General features: G+C 33.1%; 1 protein-coding gene across 2 annotated transcripts in view; it reads right to left on the bottom strand.

The window, feature by feature from the left end:
• Nucleotides 1–18,912, bottom strand: part of Gabrg2 (gamma-aminobutyric acid (GABA) A receptor, gamma 2) — a 90,961-nt gene that overhangs the window by 45,300 nt on the left and 26,749 nt on the right. For both annotated transcript variants that reach the window (XM_005376278.2, XM_005376277.2), the window contains exons 2-6: nt 18,577–18,728; nt 17,000–17,067; nt 13,954–14,174; nt 10,273–10,355; nt 8,529–8,666 (exon numbers count right to left, since the gene is read on the bottom strand). In XM_005376278.2, coding sequence (XP_005376335.1) covers nt 8,529–8,666; nt 10,273–10,355; nt 13,954–14,174; nt 17,000–17,067; nt 18,577–18,728 — 662 coding nt within the window. The remainder of the gene's footprint in view (nt 1–8,528; nt 8,667–10,272; nt 10,356–13,953; nt 14,175–16,999; nt 17,068–18,576; nt 18,729–18,912) is intronic.

The raw sequence follows: 18,912 nt of genomic DNA, 5'->3' as shown, positions 1-18,912 counted from the left end.
TCACTTTGTCTTTTATCCTTCCTCCTTCATCTATTAGAATGACATGCCACAAAATAATGCATGGGGTGGACAGCAATATGAATTGTTTCTGCTTTGAAACATTGAAATTTTGAGTAGTGTCTGGTACTCAAGCATAGTCTCATTTAACTTAATCAGTACAGATTGATTCTACCATACAAAAAAACTTTTGTATGGTGATAGAGAGATGTGGTAAGGATAAGCAAGAACCAAATTACACCATAAAGAAACCAGTTTTTAGGCATGTCCTTTGAGAGAAATTCAGGAACAACTCTAGTGTTTGTCGTTACTTGATTGGGCTGCAGAATGTCAGTAAGGAAATAACCTTTAAAGTCATGTCTTTCATGATTTTGGAAAATGTCCTTACCTTTTCAGGATCATTTTCAAGATCACTTGTACATAATAACCTCAAGTAAATAACAAACATCATGTGACAGAATAGCTATGGAAAGTAAATGAGATGAGAAATATAAAGGGACTATGACAGTAGCACATGTTGTTATTATCATTATTACTTCTATTAGTTTTGTAGAAGTAATATCACAATTACTTTTTAATGGAATGCTGATCCACAGGACTGTACAAATTAACCCAGATTTACAAAACGAAGCTAATTAACATAAGTAAATAAATGAAAGCCCTTTATATACTCTTGCTGAAAGCATTTTTTCTCTTTGAAGACAAAAGCCTTGCTCATCCTCCAATGAGAACTCCTTGTCCTAGTCACTGCCCTACTTTTCCCTCCTCCCAATTTCTCCTTCACAATAGATTTAGTTATCAGATACTTTCACTTCTCTCACCCAAACCTCTAGTCCCCATGCTAGATTCACATTATTGGACCGTAAGTAACGCAACAACCATGTCTAGGGCAATGTCTGGCATTCCCTCCCCTACAGTAGCCATGTAAGAGTTTGATACATGGCAAACAAAATACCTCTGTTACTTTTTTAGTGAAACATAATAAGAAAACAAGAGAAAATAAGTCTAAGGTAATGCCTTTTGGAAATTCAGAAACAGCCTAGTGTTTGAGTCATGGCTTGATAGGTACCAGTATGAGGATGGAAATATGAATATCTTTTCAGTCACGTCTCAGTGATCTTGGAAAAGGCCTTCACCCTTTCAGGATACATTTCTGTTAGAAATTCTTGGCGATATAGAACTCCTAAATTCCACCAGAATTTTGTTATATAAGAGACCTGCTAAATATCAGGAAGTACAGTATAACAAGTTAAAGGAGTACAAAACCTTCAAAATCAATCTACTCTGATTGTTAGAATGGAAAAATCGTGGGCCAAAGGAGAAAATTACTTGCTTCAGGTCACTCAAACACATGACTGTACGACCAAAACAGCAACCCTCAATAAGGATGACAGTTTTTTGCCTTAGACCCAGCTGCCTGATTTTATTATAGAAAGTGAAGAATAGGATTTTGTGGCAGAACAATAACACTAGATCTTCGGAAAACTACAAAAGGACAAAGTGTTAATTGGCAACACAAAGCTGCTAATCAGCAATGTGCAGGAAAATGGCCACAATGTGCTAGCTGCTTGGATGTGAGTTGAGAAGTTGAAAAAGACTTAGGGCGCAGATGCCCATATCTAGAACTTTGGAAGATTATTTTATTCCAAATGTATTTTTCATGAAAGTACAAAGTAATGATAAGATGAATGAGCTTAAAATCAATTTAACTTGTTTATACTAGATATTTGTGATTCATAAGCCCAGGTGTGGAAGGTTCAAAAGAAGTTAGATCTACAGTGGAAACATCTGACATGTGTTTGCCACTCATGTATCTATTTCCAGGCAAAGCTTGCTTGAGTTATGGTTTTCACATTGTCGTTCAGTGTGGTTCTTTGATACGAATTGTCTTTGAATCTTAGGAAAATAGTCTTCATTTCTATAGAAATCTATGTGCTGTCATTTGGGAATTCATTATCTTTAAATTCCCCTACTTTTTAAAAGGCTGTGTATGCCTATTGCTTTCCAAAATAAGGAAGCTGTAATTAAAAAACATACTAAAAATAAGAAACTGGAGAGTGTACATCCCTACCTGCTGAGACAGCTGATAGCCTCAGCTTTACAAAATTGCTTTCATGGGGCAATGCAGTGCTGATATTTAGATGCAAAGATTCTTAACTCCATCCTATGACATTTCTCAATTGTTTAATGTTGATGTAAATGAATAAACTTGAATTCTGTCCCTAACTAATAATTTCTGCTCTAGGTGAGAGTTAGATAACTAGATACCAATGCATATCTTCTGAATTGACCTGTTTGGAATAATTTTTCTGTAAGTAACTTTACAATTGACATTGGTCTTTGAGATGTACTCCTTCATCTTTATTGTATCAATCTAATTTCATGCCCAGTCACGGATATGGTGACAAGGAACCACTAAGTAAGGAAAAATGATCATTAGGCAGTTACAACTGGTGTCTATGATTGTGATATCTCTGTAACAAGGAGCTATTACACAGCTCATGAATTAAACATGCTTTTCATTCCATAGCTCTTCACCATTTACCAGTGAGCAATAGACACAAATGATGAAAATCAAGGCGTACGATCCTCTTAGTCATATAAATGTAGGCAGATAAGAAACCATAGTTGGATTTACTGTTACAATGAACTCAGTTGTGTAATTTGAGGTACCGATTTTAAGCCTGACCATCGATACCACTTACTTGTGATACTCTGTATTCATAAATATAAACATCATCTTATGGAGCAGGTAATAAAGTATTTATGAGCAAAACAATTATATAGATGCTGAACATGTGAGAAAATGTGTACTTGTAAGAAAATGTTACTTTTTAGTGTGTCTTTTTGTTATTTGAAAATGCTGTTTGCAAGGAGCAGGTAATTTTGGAATGGATGAACTGGAAGACAGAGAAATGTGAGAAAATGAACATTTATTTTGAGGATTTTGTATTAACTGCAAAATATTGTAAATTCCTCAGAGACATTCAGCAATGATCTGGGTCTTAAATGTTTACATATATTTGGGGGCAAAAGCTGGACAGGAGGGATCTGTGAGTTACATCTGATCACAACAGTGTAAATGTATTTTTAGGTGATTTTTTGTTATTTTAAAGAGAATATTAAAAAAGGAAAAATAACAAAATACCATCAGCACAGATGAAAACAAAACAAAGCAAAAACATGAAAAATACTACAGGGTTTCAAAACAAAACGATAGGAATTAAAAGTGGTGTTATATCACATATTGTTATCTTCAATGAAGTTGCAGAGAAAGAAATACTAATGGCAAATAAATATATGAAAAAATGTTCAACATCATTAGGCACTCAAGAAATGCAAATTAAAACAGCACTGAGATTTCACCTCACCCCAGCAAGAATGGCTATCATCAAGAAATCAACTGATAACAAATACTGGAGGGGCTTTGGGGAAAAAAGGAACACTTCTCCAATGCTGATGGGAATGGAGACTGGTGAAACCACTGTGGAAATCATTGTGGAGATTCCTCACAAAACTGGGATTAGAAATCCCACTTCACCCAGCTATTACCCTTCTGGGTTTCTTCACAGAAGAATTAAAAACATCATACCACAGTAATATATGTGCACCCATGTTTGTAGCAGCACAATTGGTCATAGCTAAACTTTGGGAAACAACCCAAATGCCTATCAACTAAGGAATGGATAAAAAGATGTGGTATTTTTATACAACGGAGTATTACTCAGCTATAGAAAAGGTAAACTAGTATTTTATAGGTAAGTGTAAATGTATTTTATTTTTTATTGGTTTTATTTTCCAGTACCTTAAATTGAACTCACGACATTGTGCTTTCCAGGCAAGCACTGTGCCACTGAGCTACATCCCCAGCCCCCTGTAAATGTATTTTAAATGTAGCAAATAAATGATAATTTCCATAAAGTTAGGAGGAAACAATTTAATAAAGATTAATGCTGTCTTGACCAGGTTGGTTTTAATATACTATAAACTGAGGCATTAATTTTCAAATTCATTTTAAATAGTAGTCGTGCAACTCTTTTAACATATTTTTACTCAAATCGTATCTTTTTCTCAAGGAGCAAATTTATACTATGTCCCTATGCTTGCCCTGGGTTCCTGCAAAGGAAGGAACTCCTCAAAATCTCAGCTTCCCATTCCCTGTGTTTCCATCCGTGTTGATGACTGTGGGTGTGCCTATGGTTTTGAAAATTACAGTCAGTCATTTACACAAACTGCCTTGTGACAGTGTGAGCTTTTGTCATCAATGTGGTAAACAAAGGCCACAAAAGGGAGAAACTAACAGTGGGCCCTTGAATTAATTAGCTACTGACATAGTCCAGCTGAGAACAGACAAAATCATGAACTAGCACAGTATCAGTGGCAACAGAAAAGAGGACAGTTACACAAGCTTCTTCAGAAGCATAAGTGCCTTCGTGATTCATTAGAAGTGGGAGGCAGAGACATGACTCTGAGTGTTCATGCCTGGCTCGCTGGGGCAATGGTGGTGCTTTTGCCAGATAGAACAGTCAGGGAAAAATGATGGCTTCAAGGAGAAACTATAAATCTAGAATGTGTTCTGATGTATTGACTCTGAATTAAAGTAATCCTTAAATCTTATTGATCTAACACCAAGGGAATATTTTCCAAAGTGTCACACACAATAAAACTAGCAGTAACGAAGATGATTCAGGTGGTGGATGAAAGGGATATCAAATAGCCTTTAATTACATACTAAGCAAATATATTCCTGTGAAGTGTTCCCTCTATCCTGTTTACATTAAGTAAAATGTTCTATTTTGTTAATAGTTATGTTATACTATATCTCTGATAGCTCTCTTTTTTTCCTCTTTCACTTTTTCAATACCCTCAGAGTCTGGAGCACCCAACTATATGCACTTGCAATTTAAGAACATTTGTTTAATTTTAAATTACATTTTATATCAATTTCTATTTATATCCATCGGTTTTGGTTTTTCAAATGGCCTAATACTAGGAAAAAATAGTCATCATACTAAAAACAGTAAATCAATTAAAAGAAACAAATTACGAAGTGTAGGGAACCAGACTGACCTGATCACAGCCTTGATTTGTAACTGCAGTGATTACTCCCAGAGTTACCCTAGTCTCTCTTCCCTGAACGATTTCCCACACTACATAAATAAAAACACCAACAGAGTAGTAGAAGACCTTTACTATCAGATCTGAAACCACTCATTGTGAAACCACTATGCCCAACACCCTTGATGTTAGCTTGAGATAAACCAGGTACATTATTGCTTGCATACAAGTTACTTTTTGTGCTGAGCATTAAATAATCTCTCTCTTTGACCCAAATCACCAGGATATCCTAGTCCTGATGCTGGGCTTGACCAAGATTCTGTAAGTGAGTCTTCAGAAATTACACTCTGCTGTTCTATATCTGTCCAAGTCTTTCTTTGGTCTCAGGGCACTTTGGGTTGGTTCTTGTACACCATATTTTCTTGGAGCATTAAGGAACTAGCAGCATATTCACGCATAAGATACAATAAAGTCAAATGAGTGAAGGTTAGAAATAGCTGATGCTCTTACACCAGGGAGACAATATGATGTTTACACATGTGGGCCCGATTTATTTCAATTACGAGTATGGTCTCTAAATCCAAAATGTACAATAGATAATAAGAAAGGTAAAGAAATTACTCAAAGGAAGGAACAACTGGGATGAGGGAAAGAAGAAAAAGAAAGTACTAAGGCATTTTATATATTCTGGATCAGTGGCATAACTGTACTGTTGGTGTCTGATGGTTTGGTGAGGGGAACAGTTAATGTTTAAAAGGTTTTTTTTTTTTTAATATTTTGACCAATTTTGCATGTTTGTATCTGGCAATCTGAGCAACTTATGTGACGACAACAATTTGCTGTGTAATATCCATTGGTGAATTTCTACAGTCATAGTGACACTATGTATTGTCTCTAATGTTCTTTAAATTATTATTTCCTTATTCCCTTTAATGATTTGATCAATCTTCTATTCTTAAATCTGGTAATCTGAGCAACTGCATTGAAGATAACAATATGTAATATAATAACCAGTGTTAATCTCTATTTGGTTTGAAACCCTGTAGCATTTTTAATGTCCTTGCTTTGTGTTGTCTGTATTTTGCTATTGTTCTTTTTTTGTACTATTTTCTTTAAAATAAAAAAAGTAAAAAAAAATAAAATAAAATAAACAGCTGATGTATTTTAGGCAGTATTCCTGTCCAGTCACAGTAGAGGTGACGTGAAGGAGATTGGTTTATAGTAAGTCTGTAAGAAAGCTAATTTATAGTAATGGCTAAATTTCCAAAGGATTGTAATTTGAACTTCTGATAATTTCCCAAGAAAATATGTCAATAAAATTTCTTGCAGGTATTAACTACTTATGAGGTTTTGATCCAAAGATAAGAATTTCATCAGAAATCAAGCAAGATATCAGATTAGAATTTCCAGTCAATACAAAATCAGCTGTCACAAAAATCAAACTGCCTCTCTGATACTCATACTAGCTTTCAGTTTAGCCCTTTCTCTGCATGGAGGGAACTGAAATAATGCTTCTCACAAAATACAAAGACCAAGACCAAATGTGAAGCCTAAACATCATAAGAAAATTCACAAAGGAGGGTGAGTTCTATTAATTGATACTACTCAAATCACATCTGGTATTTCTTGCAATAGAATTTTGCTGTGAGTTCCTTAGGAAGATTAATAGCTTTGTGATACCTTGGTAATTCTCTTTCTAACACTTAAAGTAAGTGGAGGGTTTTCTCCTGGAAGTATCTCTTAACAGTTAGTAAATGTTCTCGATCATTCTCCATATGAACATTGAACCAGGAGTAAGATCAAGTCATTTTATACAAAATTCAACCCTTCCCTACTGACACTTGGCCTTAATGCAATTCTGGGATCAAAATGACAGCACAAAAAAAAATCTACAAGTCATAAGTTTGTGTGTTCTGTTTTAGGGTACAGGAATAATTATAGAAATGTGAATATACAGAACACTGTATTGCCCAATTCCTCATTCTGTAAGCATAAAAAGCTAGATTATTTATATATATAAGTTCTTCTTTCACAATTAGACCTCAGTTTTAAAGCAACCCTGAATTTTTTTTCCCTGAATCAAATGAGAGATTCTCCTAGTATTTGATAGTCAGGACTTCTTGTGTACAAGGAAAGAGAAGGCCACTTTTTCCAAATATATTTAAGTATTTCTTTGACCTTTTTGCTAAATGAGACAGACTTTGGAAGAAGTTGTGAATGCTAAAAACAGTGGTAGAGCCAGATAACTCCATAATACAGAGAGTGATGATTTTGAAGGCAGAATCTTAAATTATCATCTTTGTGTAGGCCCTTAATTTGCTTTTCTGTGTAGAATATATCAAACCCTATTCCAACATTATTCAGTGCAAAAATATGCCCTATAAATTCTAGAAAAAAATGAATATGTTTGAGTAAACGCACAGAAATCTACTTGGCTTGTCAAAATCTATTTCAAATGACAAATCTTAATAGATAATAAGCTGACAGCATAGTGTTTACATTTTAAATTGGGACATACTTAAACTTATATACTTTAAAAGGATTAGTTGGAGTAATCTGCATAGAATATATGCTCAGCATTGTAGAGAGTTCAAACTAGACCTACATGAGATAGAGCTGGTCAAGAAATTTGTCTAACTTTTCTACATGAGATGTTAATTAAATCAAATAGTACTATGAAAATAATAAGAAACCACATGATTTCAAATAAATAATGACTTTTTGCTGCATTGAAAAAATCTAAAGTCTTGAACACATTATGCCTCATACACATGTGATAATTATAACCAATTTAGTATTAGTGAGAGCTTCCATTGACTGAGTGTCAATCATGTGGCAGAGGTTATTCTAAGTATTTTATTTTTTAAAAAATATAAGCAGAATACTTGTGAGAAGTTCCTTTTATCCATTTTGCATAGTTGCAAAAGCAGATCCCTCAACAATTCAATAAGTTTTTCCAGTATTTATAGCTGAATCCTAATGATGGAGTAAAGACTTGAACTCAACCCTGTCCAATTCCCAGATCATGGTCTCATCCATTAATAGAGGCAATTTGAAATAGTACATTACTGAAAGGAGACAGAGTTTATACTGATAACAGTCATTTATCTGCATTTGCAGTGTGTATATTATCTTTGATTATGATAAATGCTATTTCAACACATTAGAAAAGTATTCCCTAAAAGAAACAATAAATTTGCACATAATAAATGTTTCCTTTTGAAAAAATAATGCCCATTAATATTTTACTTAAAAATCAGCAGATAATTTCTTAATCAAATTTGTTTCAAATTGGTAGAATACATTCTTATTTATCTGTTCTACTAGAATAATTATATTTTTCTCTAGGAAATTAAAAGACTTCATTAAGTTTCTGAATAGCATTTATAGACAAACAAAAAGTTCTTGGAATAACACATACCAAAATTGGAAGTCTGGTGGGTCACTTAAAATTTATGTCAAGTGCATCTTACCAGAAGTTGTCTTGACTACTTCAGTGGTATTTCTCAGTCCAACAAATGAAAATTGGTAGAGCCTCCAAGACCTCGTGTCCCCCACTTCAACAGAACTACGCTTCCACTGATAGACAATTTCTTCACGTGGATAACCATCTACAAAGAGGTGGAAAAGCTCACATTACAAACAATAATAGATGAATATATGTAGCAACCACCTTCTACTTGCAAGACATTGAGGGAGCTAACAAGAGTATCATAAGTCAGATGAGAATTCTGCACTAAGAGTTACTGATTACAGTAGCTAAGATGACTATAATAGCATCATGTGTTAACATAGAGTAAGATTCAAAAATTAGAATGCCAAAATTACCCTGAAAAATTAGATTGCATAAAAGGTATTCTGTACATAATTTCCTATATGCTATATCCACATTTTATATCATCTGAGATAATGTATATGTGACTAGTATAAGCTAACAAGTAAGTAAGCAATGTATTAATTTGTTGTGAAGGGCAGTCAATGGGAAGATTCTGAGAATCATGTTTAAGTAAAAACTAGAGAAAAATAGGACAGTGAAGTCCTCTAGCGTGAAAACTACTTGGGAAAAATTTCAAATCTTTCCATTATTATCTCTGCATTTGATGATTAAGCTAATTTAATGTGTATGTATACTCAAAGCAATAAGCAGGAATGGCAAAGAGAAAATATTAGTTATCTTGATACCAAGACAAGAGAAAGTCTTCATGAAAAAGGGGTTATGTAATTATCCATGAAAGGTGGGATACTGTAATGATTCTGAGGACAATCTTCTAAGTCAAAGTATCCTGGGAAAATTTCTTAATTTTTTTCTAACTTGTTGCTACTTAAGCATGATAATACTACTTAACGGGCAGAATATATTTCCTGAATGGGAAACATTATTAAGCTACATGTGGAATAAACATTCTCAAATACAAATAAATCAACTAACTATTTATTCTTTGATAATGCCACATAAAGATAACACTTCATTACACAGTATGATTCATGACTTATAGTAAAATCTCATATGTTTACTTCTTTCTGTATCTTTTCACTCTTGATTTCATTCTTTGTCTATTATGTTCAGGTAAATGGCAACAAAAATGTTGCTTAGAGACTTCTTGGTGATGTATGCAGTAGAATGGATTGAAAATTGGGGAATATAACAATTAAATTAAGAATTTTCTGTGGAGAAAAACCCTGTGAGTGATTTTTTTGTAGCAATAAGTAATATTACATTGGACTTAGGATCAGAGCAAGTCATCTGTAAACCGAAGGCACAGAAATTACCAGTTCTTGAGATTTTGATTACTCAGGATAGACGTAGTCCTATTTAGAAAATCAAAACCTAAGAGTTTATTTCTTTAAAGGTCATGGAAATGTTAAATTTATAATTAAATATGTTCTATTCTTGGATAAAGCAAAATAAGAAAATTTTTTTATAGTGAGAATTTTTATAAATATATGTGATATATACATATTTTTTCTTCTGATTCCCACTGGCATCTATGTAATGATGAGTAAGTGATTGCTTCTCTGGTCATTCAATTTAATTTTTAATTATAGTACAAATTTAGTTGTTCCTAAGAGCCTTTCTAAATATCTGGCTGAAAAATTATATTTGTAAACATATATTTAGTGTATAAATTTTTGTAGTTGATTTTTGTTTGTAATTGAAATTACAAACAAAGATTACAAGTGAGAGGGAATAAAAAATGCAAAAGGAATATTACTTACAACTGGAGAACTCCAGGGGACAAGAGTGTTCGTCCATTGGGAAATTGTGCAGCTGTAATTGGCACTCAGCATCAATTGTCAACCTAAGTAGAAAGATGTTAAAAATAAATAGAAAGATTGCAAGTGTAATTTTTAAAAGTACATTCCCAGAAATTCTAGAGTATAATTTCACATTCAGTTTGGATAACACAAAATGATGCTTACTGAAAAAATTCATCATATTAAGTAAAAATTAAGATTAAATGGAAGCCAGTCATGGTGGAACATGCATGCCTCCAGCACTTGGGAAACTGAGGCAGGATGATTACAATGAGTTTGAGGTCAACCTGAGCTGCACAGTGAGTCTAAGTCCAGCCTGCAGTATGGAGAGATCTGTTTTGGTTTATGTACTTATTTTTTGTTGTTGTTGTTGGGGAGGAGAAAACTAAATAAAGACTATGAATTTTTCCAGACCAAACAATAATAATTCCATTTATTCAAAATCTATATTGTTTGTTTTCTTAAAAATTAATTGCACAATAAGATTATTCAGTGAATATATTTCATTTAACAAACTTAAGAATTTAAACTTATTTATTGTTTGCAAATAAATAAATGCTGACAACCCTCAGATCTTATCTGCTAATTAAATCAGGACTTTCTAATTGTAAAGATTTGTTATTTGTCAGCTTTATATTTCTACAAGTTTAAAAATGCAAATGTTCCACAATAGAGCTTATATAGTTTTAGAATCTAACACTCTGAAATCATTAAATAGTATGTTACAGAGTAGAGATATCTATAGCAACAAAGACCTGTTGTGTACACATTCACAGGTATATTAGAGAAATGTTTACCAATGAGTCTTTGTCTAGTCTCTCTCTCTCTGTCTGTCTGTCTGTCTCTCTCTCTCTCTCTTTATATACATATAAAGAGAGAGAGAGAGAGAGAATCTGAAGTCCTGGGCTAAGATTGTAGGAGGGGAAATAAGGGCATCCAGATTTCACCTTTGGAGAAATGTGGATATAATACCATATTGTAATGGTAATGCGTTGAAATTTTTAAAAATTTTATATTAGTAGTTCTATTTCCCTACAAAATATAGATATCACTATTCAAGTGATGAAAATATTTTTGTAAAATTTTACTTTAAAAGATTTTTCAATTAACATGACTTTTAATTGAGGAGATTTTCTGTTCTACAACAGGATAATAATTGAACTTGGAATGTATCTATAATTGCCTATGCAGATGTGGATAAGGTGAATTGTTTCCTCAATTTGTAAATGCTATTATGATTTTATTGTACTTAAACTTCTTCAAATCCACATAACTATTGAGATGGACCTAGGTTTAGTTGTCTTGAAAATTAGAAGTTTTAATCATTGTCCCTTCATAACTACATGACTTTAAAGGTTAGTTTTATTTACGAATGAAATAACAATTAAATTTTATATTTATTAGTATTATCTCTTCAAATTAAACTGGAATTTTAAAAATTGGATGTAATATAGATAAAATGCATATACAAACATAGATACAGACATATATCTGTGCATACATCCGTGAACACGCATACACACACATACACTGCTCATTATAGATAATCAACCTGAGTAAAATCTGTCAATATAGAATGACAATGATTCAAATCTTAACTGAATCTCATGAAAGACACATTTTAGGTGGTTCCTATAATTAAATATTGTAGTGATTCCTCACACTAATAGAAGTAAAAAATGACTACAATTTTATGGGAATAATAAAAGTGCTTAAGGTACAGTGACTGAGTTGATATTTCAAAAGCTAGAATGAGATATGCTTTATCAGACAAATTTTGATTTCCAGTAGTTTCTTATTCTAGTTATTACCCTATCTCTAATTTAATAAAACCCTTAATGAACACAAAATAGATGCAGTGAAGTTCTTTTGTAATTGTGGTCACTTTTTTCCAACAGCTAATGTAATTCTGATAAAAGATTTGGGGACATTGTGCAGTGTTGTATTTTGTATGCTGAGCATTGTGTAAGGCACAGAGTTCATGCCACATGTGTGCATAGCATGAATAATTTGCAATCTAGAAGTTCTAGGACACTAAGATGTAGAAAAATAATATTCAATTTTTTACTGAAAATCTATACAAATGATTTTAATATCTGCTATATTTTCTATGCATCAGGGTCTACATTAAGCATTTTATGTATTACCTCATTTCATTTTTTAATAATTCAGAAAGGTAAGAATGATTATCTACATTTTATAGAAATTAAGTAATGAAAGGTAAAAGAGTTTGCTCAGTTGTAGTGGAAAAGGACGGGGAAATGCACTGAGGCATGGTGATACTGTCTTTCCTAAAAATATATAAGTTCTCACTTAATTCATCTAAATAAAAGCTGTGATCAAGTAAATCATCCTGCTTACTATGCAAGCAAAGCTTCAAGATGAGATGTCTCCTAGAACCAAGAATCTATTATGTATTGCTTCTCCTTAGTCTCTGTCAAAAGAAGTTCTGGAAAGTTGCCCTACTTCACAGAGATAGTAAAATAGAGAGCAAAGAGCCATAGCCAGATTGGTCTGATCCCTAAGTATATTTACTTATCTATTTTGCTATTTGATAATATACTGTCTCCAACAGGAAATCTCAATGCACGAGTATTTTACATGCATGTGAATAAGAAGTTGGCTAAAATAATGCCATAAAATAATTTAAATAATTTTTCCAATCTTACTTAATATGTAAATTCAGAGGATATAGCTCCCATCAACTTTCCCCAAAGGATGATTATCTCCAAATATAAATAAATTCATTCACACAGCCTGTTAATGTCATGGGGATTGAGGTGTCTGGAGATGGAAGGTAATGCCTGGGTTTCTGTCATTGTGTAGTCAAAAAGAGAAGACCGTGTGGAGACTTTTACATTACAGTTTCTTGCTTAGTGATGGTTTCCTCAGAAATGACAACATCTCCACATATGAGAACTGGTGGTCCGCCCATTTCAGTTTCCATCGTCTAATGCCACAGGACACATAGCCCAAAGCCATGATTGGCACAAAGGTCAGGTGATCTCACAAAGGCGAGCGAAATTTCATGTCAGTGGTGGGAAAACAACCTTTCACTTCATATTTATCATGGATCAACAGTTCTACCCATGTTTATGCGCTGTGTGCCCTGAAAAATCTCACTGATAATGGAAAGAAGTAATTTTTCTTTTCTTTTTTTTTTTTTTTAAGGATAAAAGGAGGGAAACATTAACAGACATACAACATTTTACAACATATCACAAGCACAATACAGACAATACAGAGTTCCAAACAAAGTGGTAGGGAATTAACAATGGTGGTTGTATTACATATTGATATCTTCAAAGTGGCTTCTCATGAAAACAGATATAGACATGCAATACTGGTCAACCAAAGACTCATTGACAGTTTCTTTCAGCATAGAAACAGCAGATAGAAGAACAACCATGTTATCTATCCTGTATATACATACATACAAAATTTCTCCTGGAAAGAAGTAATTTTTCAATGTCACTTGGTATCTTAATCGAGCATGCGAAGACTGATTTCGGCTTGGAATTTCCTTCTTCATTTTTCTTGGGGTGTTTTGTTTTGTTTTGTTTTGTTTTGTTCTTAAAGGAAGAATGGTGCATTTTTTGTTCTATTGACATCAATTACACTTTTCTTTTCCCACGAGAATACCTTAGAGTGTAGAGCACGCGGCCATCATTCCAAATTCTCAGCATCCTGTTGGGAGTGGTTATCCAGTGGGCATCAGCCTTTTTGGAGTTTCTGAAGAAAGTGTCTGGAATCCAGATTTTCCCAACCATATTGCTATTCAGTCGGAGGACTTTAATGGTGCTGTTAAATTTCAAACGTCTGTCATACCATGTTTGAGCAAAAAATATATCAATAGTGTATTCCTGTTTTAAAGAAAAATATAAAACAGAACATTTTTAATACAATAAGAATGTATTGGAGAGTGTTTGAGTATCTCATTCTTGCGTAATTGTCAGTATGAGGCAAAGCTACTTTGGCTTTGAATAATACATAAGAAAGAACTACCTCAGTTGATTAAGCTATTGCTTCATTCAATTTGTAAACCAGAGTGATACTTTTATGAAAAACTAAAATTGTTTCCATGGATTCTGACCAAGGATCATAGCTCAGACACAGTCCTTTAGTTTCCACACCTATGGAACATTTTGTAATAATATTTTGAACTGGCTAAATGTTTGCTGTAGAGATCTGCCCTGTGTACTGTAGAATGTTTAGCTGCCTCCTTGCCTTCTACATCCAAAATGTCAGTAGCAACCCCTCTACCCAACCCCACTCCTGCCAGGCTGTAAAACTAAAATTACCTTGGACATTACCAAAAACATCCTAGGAACAGAATTTGCTGTGTTCAGAAGCACTGTTATAGAGTGAAGCAAGGACTAGAAAACTAAAAATAAATAAGTAAATAAATAAATAAATAAATAAATAAATAAAAAAACAAGCACATAACTAAGCTCTAGGAGTGGAGGTCCAGTGCCCTAAATAAACTGGAGATGGTAAGGAATGTAGCAGGTCAGATAATATGAAGTTGAAAAAGAGGAAAACACGTAAAGTGCTTTACATTATACTAGCAAGATAGTATACAACCAATAAAAAAATCCTCATTTTCTTACTATTTATTATTGCTACATTTCCTTCCTCCAAACAAGATGTAATTAACCAATTAAAAATATTTTTCATACCTCACACATCTGTACCGGAAAATATATTCTTAAATAGCTTGATGACAACTGGCTAGGACAGTTTCTCTCAAGTATATATCACTAAACTAGACAGTGGTTGACCAGCCAAAGCAAAGCAAGTCTAAACTGAAATTCACATCATTGCAGATAGAGTTATAACATGAGTTCTGGTGTGACCATCCTAGGTACAGATATTCCTTGAGGAAAAACACCTTTACTCTCTGGCCTCATTTTCCTCATCTTTACAAGTGAAGAATGAACACAAATACATGCTTAGGTTCCCTCCACGTATAAAACTAAGTCTTTTTGCTTCTCAGCTTCATTATTATCATTATCATGGTCCTAATTGCCATTCAATAGCCTAGTATCATTTTATTCTTGTTGTTATAAATCAAGTGCTTATTTGTGTCAGTTCTCTGGCTAAACACTTCACATGTCACTTAATAAACCACTTTATGGAACAATAAAAGCAAAGGAAAAACTATTATAATAAACAGTTGGTTCAATGACTTTATATTTTCATGATTCCCAATTGCCCTAAGTACATCTTGTATTATTTTATAACTTGACTTTAATCATGTCTATAAATGGCAGAATTGGAGTAAATAAAAGCAACTCACTCATTAAAATATAAGAACTGAGGGGGAAAGGCCATCCACATGTCTTAGTCTAGTTCCCTACACTCCATTTCATGTTGAAAAATATGATGAACCGTGGAAATTCTTGATGTGTGCAAGAATATTCAGATTGCTGGATCTGGTGATTTATCTCACCCACACTGTTATCTCACCCACACAGACCCACAGTCTGTCTCGGTGCCACCTGCCTGCATCTCCATTATGGGAAAATGGGCCTCCTTTTTTCACCAGTTAGTTCCCCATTTAAAGTCTATGAGTAGTGAAAAAGAAACATATTCTTTGAAATCTTTTGTCAACTAATTGGTGATGTGCAAGGAGGTAAAAGAATTTTATATATATATATATATATATATATATATACATAAACTGTTTTATAAATAAACTTTCATTTACATATAAATAAACTTTTCCATATATATATATATATAAAATCCCTACAAAAATAAACAAATTAAAATATCTGAGGACCAAAATCCAGTGTCTTACACAAACAATGATGCTGAGATAGTTCTGAGAACTACTATTCCTAAAGCAGACTTGTTCAATATTTCAACTAACAACCTATAAGAATAAAGTTAGACCGAAATATCTACATGTTCTCATTAAATATTTGCAGTTCATATTAGAATACTACAGATTCTGAGAACTTTAACTAGAAAGATATAAAAGTTAGACTTAACACTTAATGGTTAAATAATCTTATTTTTGTGGATTATACAGTAGGTGTATTTTTATTACCATAATTGTGAAAAATTAAAGTTTTTTTATTCCTCCATGTCTTAACAAGTATCTCTATTGCTAGCTTAGTAAGCACTACTTTTAAATTATAGCATCACTATATCTATCACATTATTATATCAGTTAATACACAATACTAATATTTATGTTACATTATGTTCTATTTTTCCCCTCTTTCTTTTACTACATTATATGATGGACTGATTGTAGTTTCTCATTTCAGATTTCAGTATGAACTGCTAGATATAAGAATGAAGTTGCACGTATTATTACAACTAACGCACTATTTCCTTTGAGAAATATTTCTTATTTGAAGCAAACTATGCTACCCCACAGTATAAATATTCTATAAATAAGTGGAATATTATGTTTTATTTTGTTATTATTAGCACTGACAAGTACACTTATTGTTACATTTCAATAATATAGCATACTTACACAGATAAATTTTACACGTGATCACGTTTAATTCGTAGAACAAAAAATGCTCAAACGTTAATGATTTTTAATTTACAAGAGAACAAATGGATCTAAAAATTGGTTTTCTGTTCCAAAATCCTAAACCTAATTTTTGTTATTATGCTTCTTGCTATTTCCATGCTTATAAAATAGAAATTTTATTATGAAACTCACCATATTGATAGCATTCACTGGACCAATGCTATTCACATACATGTCTGTGTGAATTAATGTTGGTTTCACTGTAAAAAGAACCATAAACACATTTGCACGTGGAGAGGCACAATATTATATTCTGTTAGTCTATAGCTTCATGGACTTATTTAACTAAATTAGTACTGATTTATTTGTAACTAGTTCCACACTAGTAACTAATTCACTACATTTGAGTAATAATTATATTTTCAAAGAAATATCTCCTTTTAAGCATATAATTATAAGAAGCATAGTAGCATCTTGAAACTGATTATACTTTATAAACTAAGATGAAGAAATTAGAATACTGGTCTCAGCTTTTGTTCATACTTCTCTCATATTTTGAACTTCACCATTTTTCCTTCAGGATCGGGAATCTATTTGCATATTTTAACCTGACTTGACCCAAATAGAGAAAAAGAAACACTTCACTACTTAGGAAAACCTGTACATTAGAAATATGAAGTGGATACAACATAAAGTAGCATGAATTGTTTCTGAAATATCGCTCCCTACTGATTTTTTTATGACCATTTTACCGTTAGTGTTTACCCAGCACACTCTCCACCTTGCTCCATGGCTTCTTAGATGATATGGCTACATAGATAATATGAGGAAGGCTTATGGAAGCCCATTATATACCTATTTGTTAGACAGGACTATTATTAAAATTCTGTAGAACAACATTCATGAACAAATGCATGCACTCCACTTTCATTTGACAATTAATAAATAGAGATTCATTATATTTTCCTGGATCTAAATCCAACTATTGCATTTTCCCTCACTTTTTTCACTTCCCTTAAAAGTACTGTGCCTAAAACCGCTTGTGATACAACGGATTCTTCATGAATACCAACACCTACACCCTTAGCTTTATCTCAGTGAGGATGTTCTTCTGCCCCTGGATATTGGGCTTCCCTGGACTTGCTTTGGCTAATAACACATGTAGAAGAGTGAGTATACTAATGCTAAATCTACGCATTAAAACTTAGTTGTTTCTATTTTCTGTTTCATTATCCTCTGTTGCCATGAACGATGCCTCTAGTTAGTGTGATGTTTCTAGAAGGAGAACGAGACCTATTTGGAATGTTCCTCCTCTAAGTGAGCAGCTCCAGTTCTGCTTAGCTTACATTAGCTCAGCCCCAATCAAGTGAATATTTACATAAGTACATGCTCAGTGTTGTATGTCCCTGACATTTTGTGGTTGATTGCTTATTATGCAGCAATAGGTAGCCTTTCTATTTTCTGTTTGTACTTTTGAAGTTGCTTCATAAAATTTCTCTTGCCTTTGTCTGGGATATCTAAGGAAATTTTAAGTTTTAGCTCTCAAGTTTCACTTGAAAATCATATTTTTTTTCATGTTGGATTTAGCAACACCAATTCTACCTCCCAGCTGGAAAGCTTTTTATATACACTTCATTTATGTTATAAAGTACAAATCTAATTTAAATTCTGCTAGCTCTAGAACTATGCAAATATTTTCTAACGAGGTTGATAAGCTAGACACATGTACGTGTTCCTCCCTATATCACAGCACGAATGCTCTAGCATACCTCCAATATCAGGTCGAAGTTTATTGTCATATCCTTCCAGCAAGTTGTTTAAAATGACAGTGACATCCCCCTCAGGGACTTTTGGTGTCAAGACCCATGTTTTGTTAGAAGCATAATCTTCATAGTCATCATCAGACTTTTGGCTAGTGAAGCTAAAAAAAGAAAAATATTGACCAAGAAACATACACATTACATCAAGTTCTCTTGTACCACATCACACTGGAGGAAAACGAAAAATTGAGTAAGAGTACAGGAACATGTGAAACAGCAAACAGCTTCACCTGGTGATTAGTATAACTAATTAAATTGAACAGATGATGATTAAAATATATTAAT

Source organism: Chinchilla lanigera, unplaced genomic scaffold, assembly GCF_000276665.1.
Source record: "Chinchilla lanigera isolate Chin_1 unplaced genomic scaffold, ChiLan1.0 scaffold00007, whole genome shotgun sequence".
NCBI lineage: Eukaryota > Metazoa > Chordata > Mammalia > Rodentia > Chinchillidae > Chinchilla > Chinchilla lanigera.
This window is presented reverse-complemented; position numbering and strand designations above follow the sequence as displayed.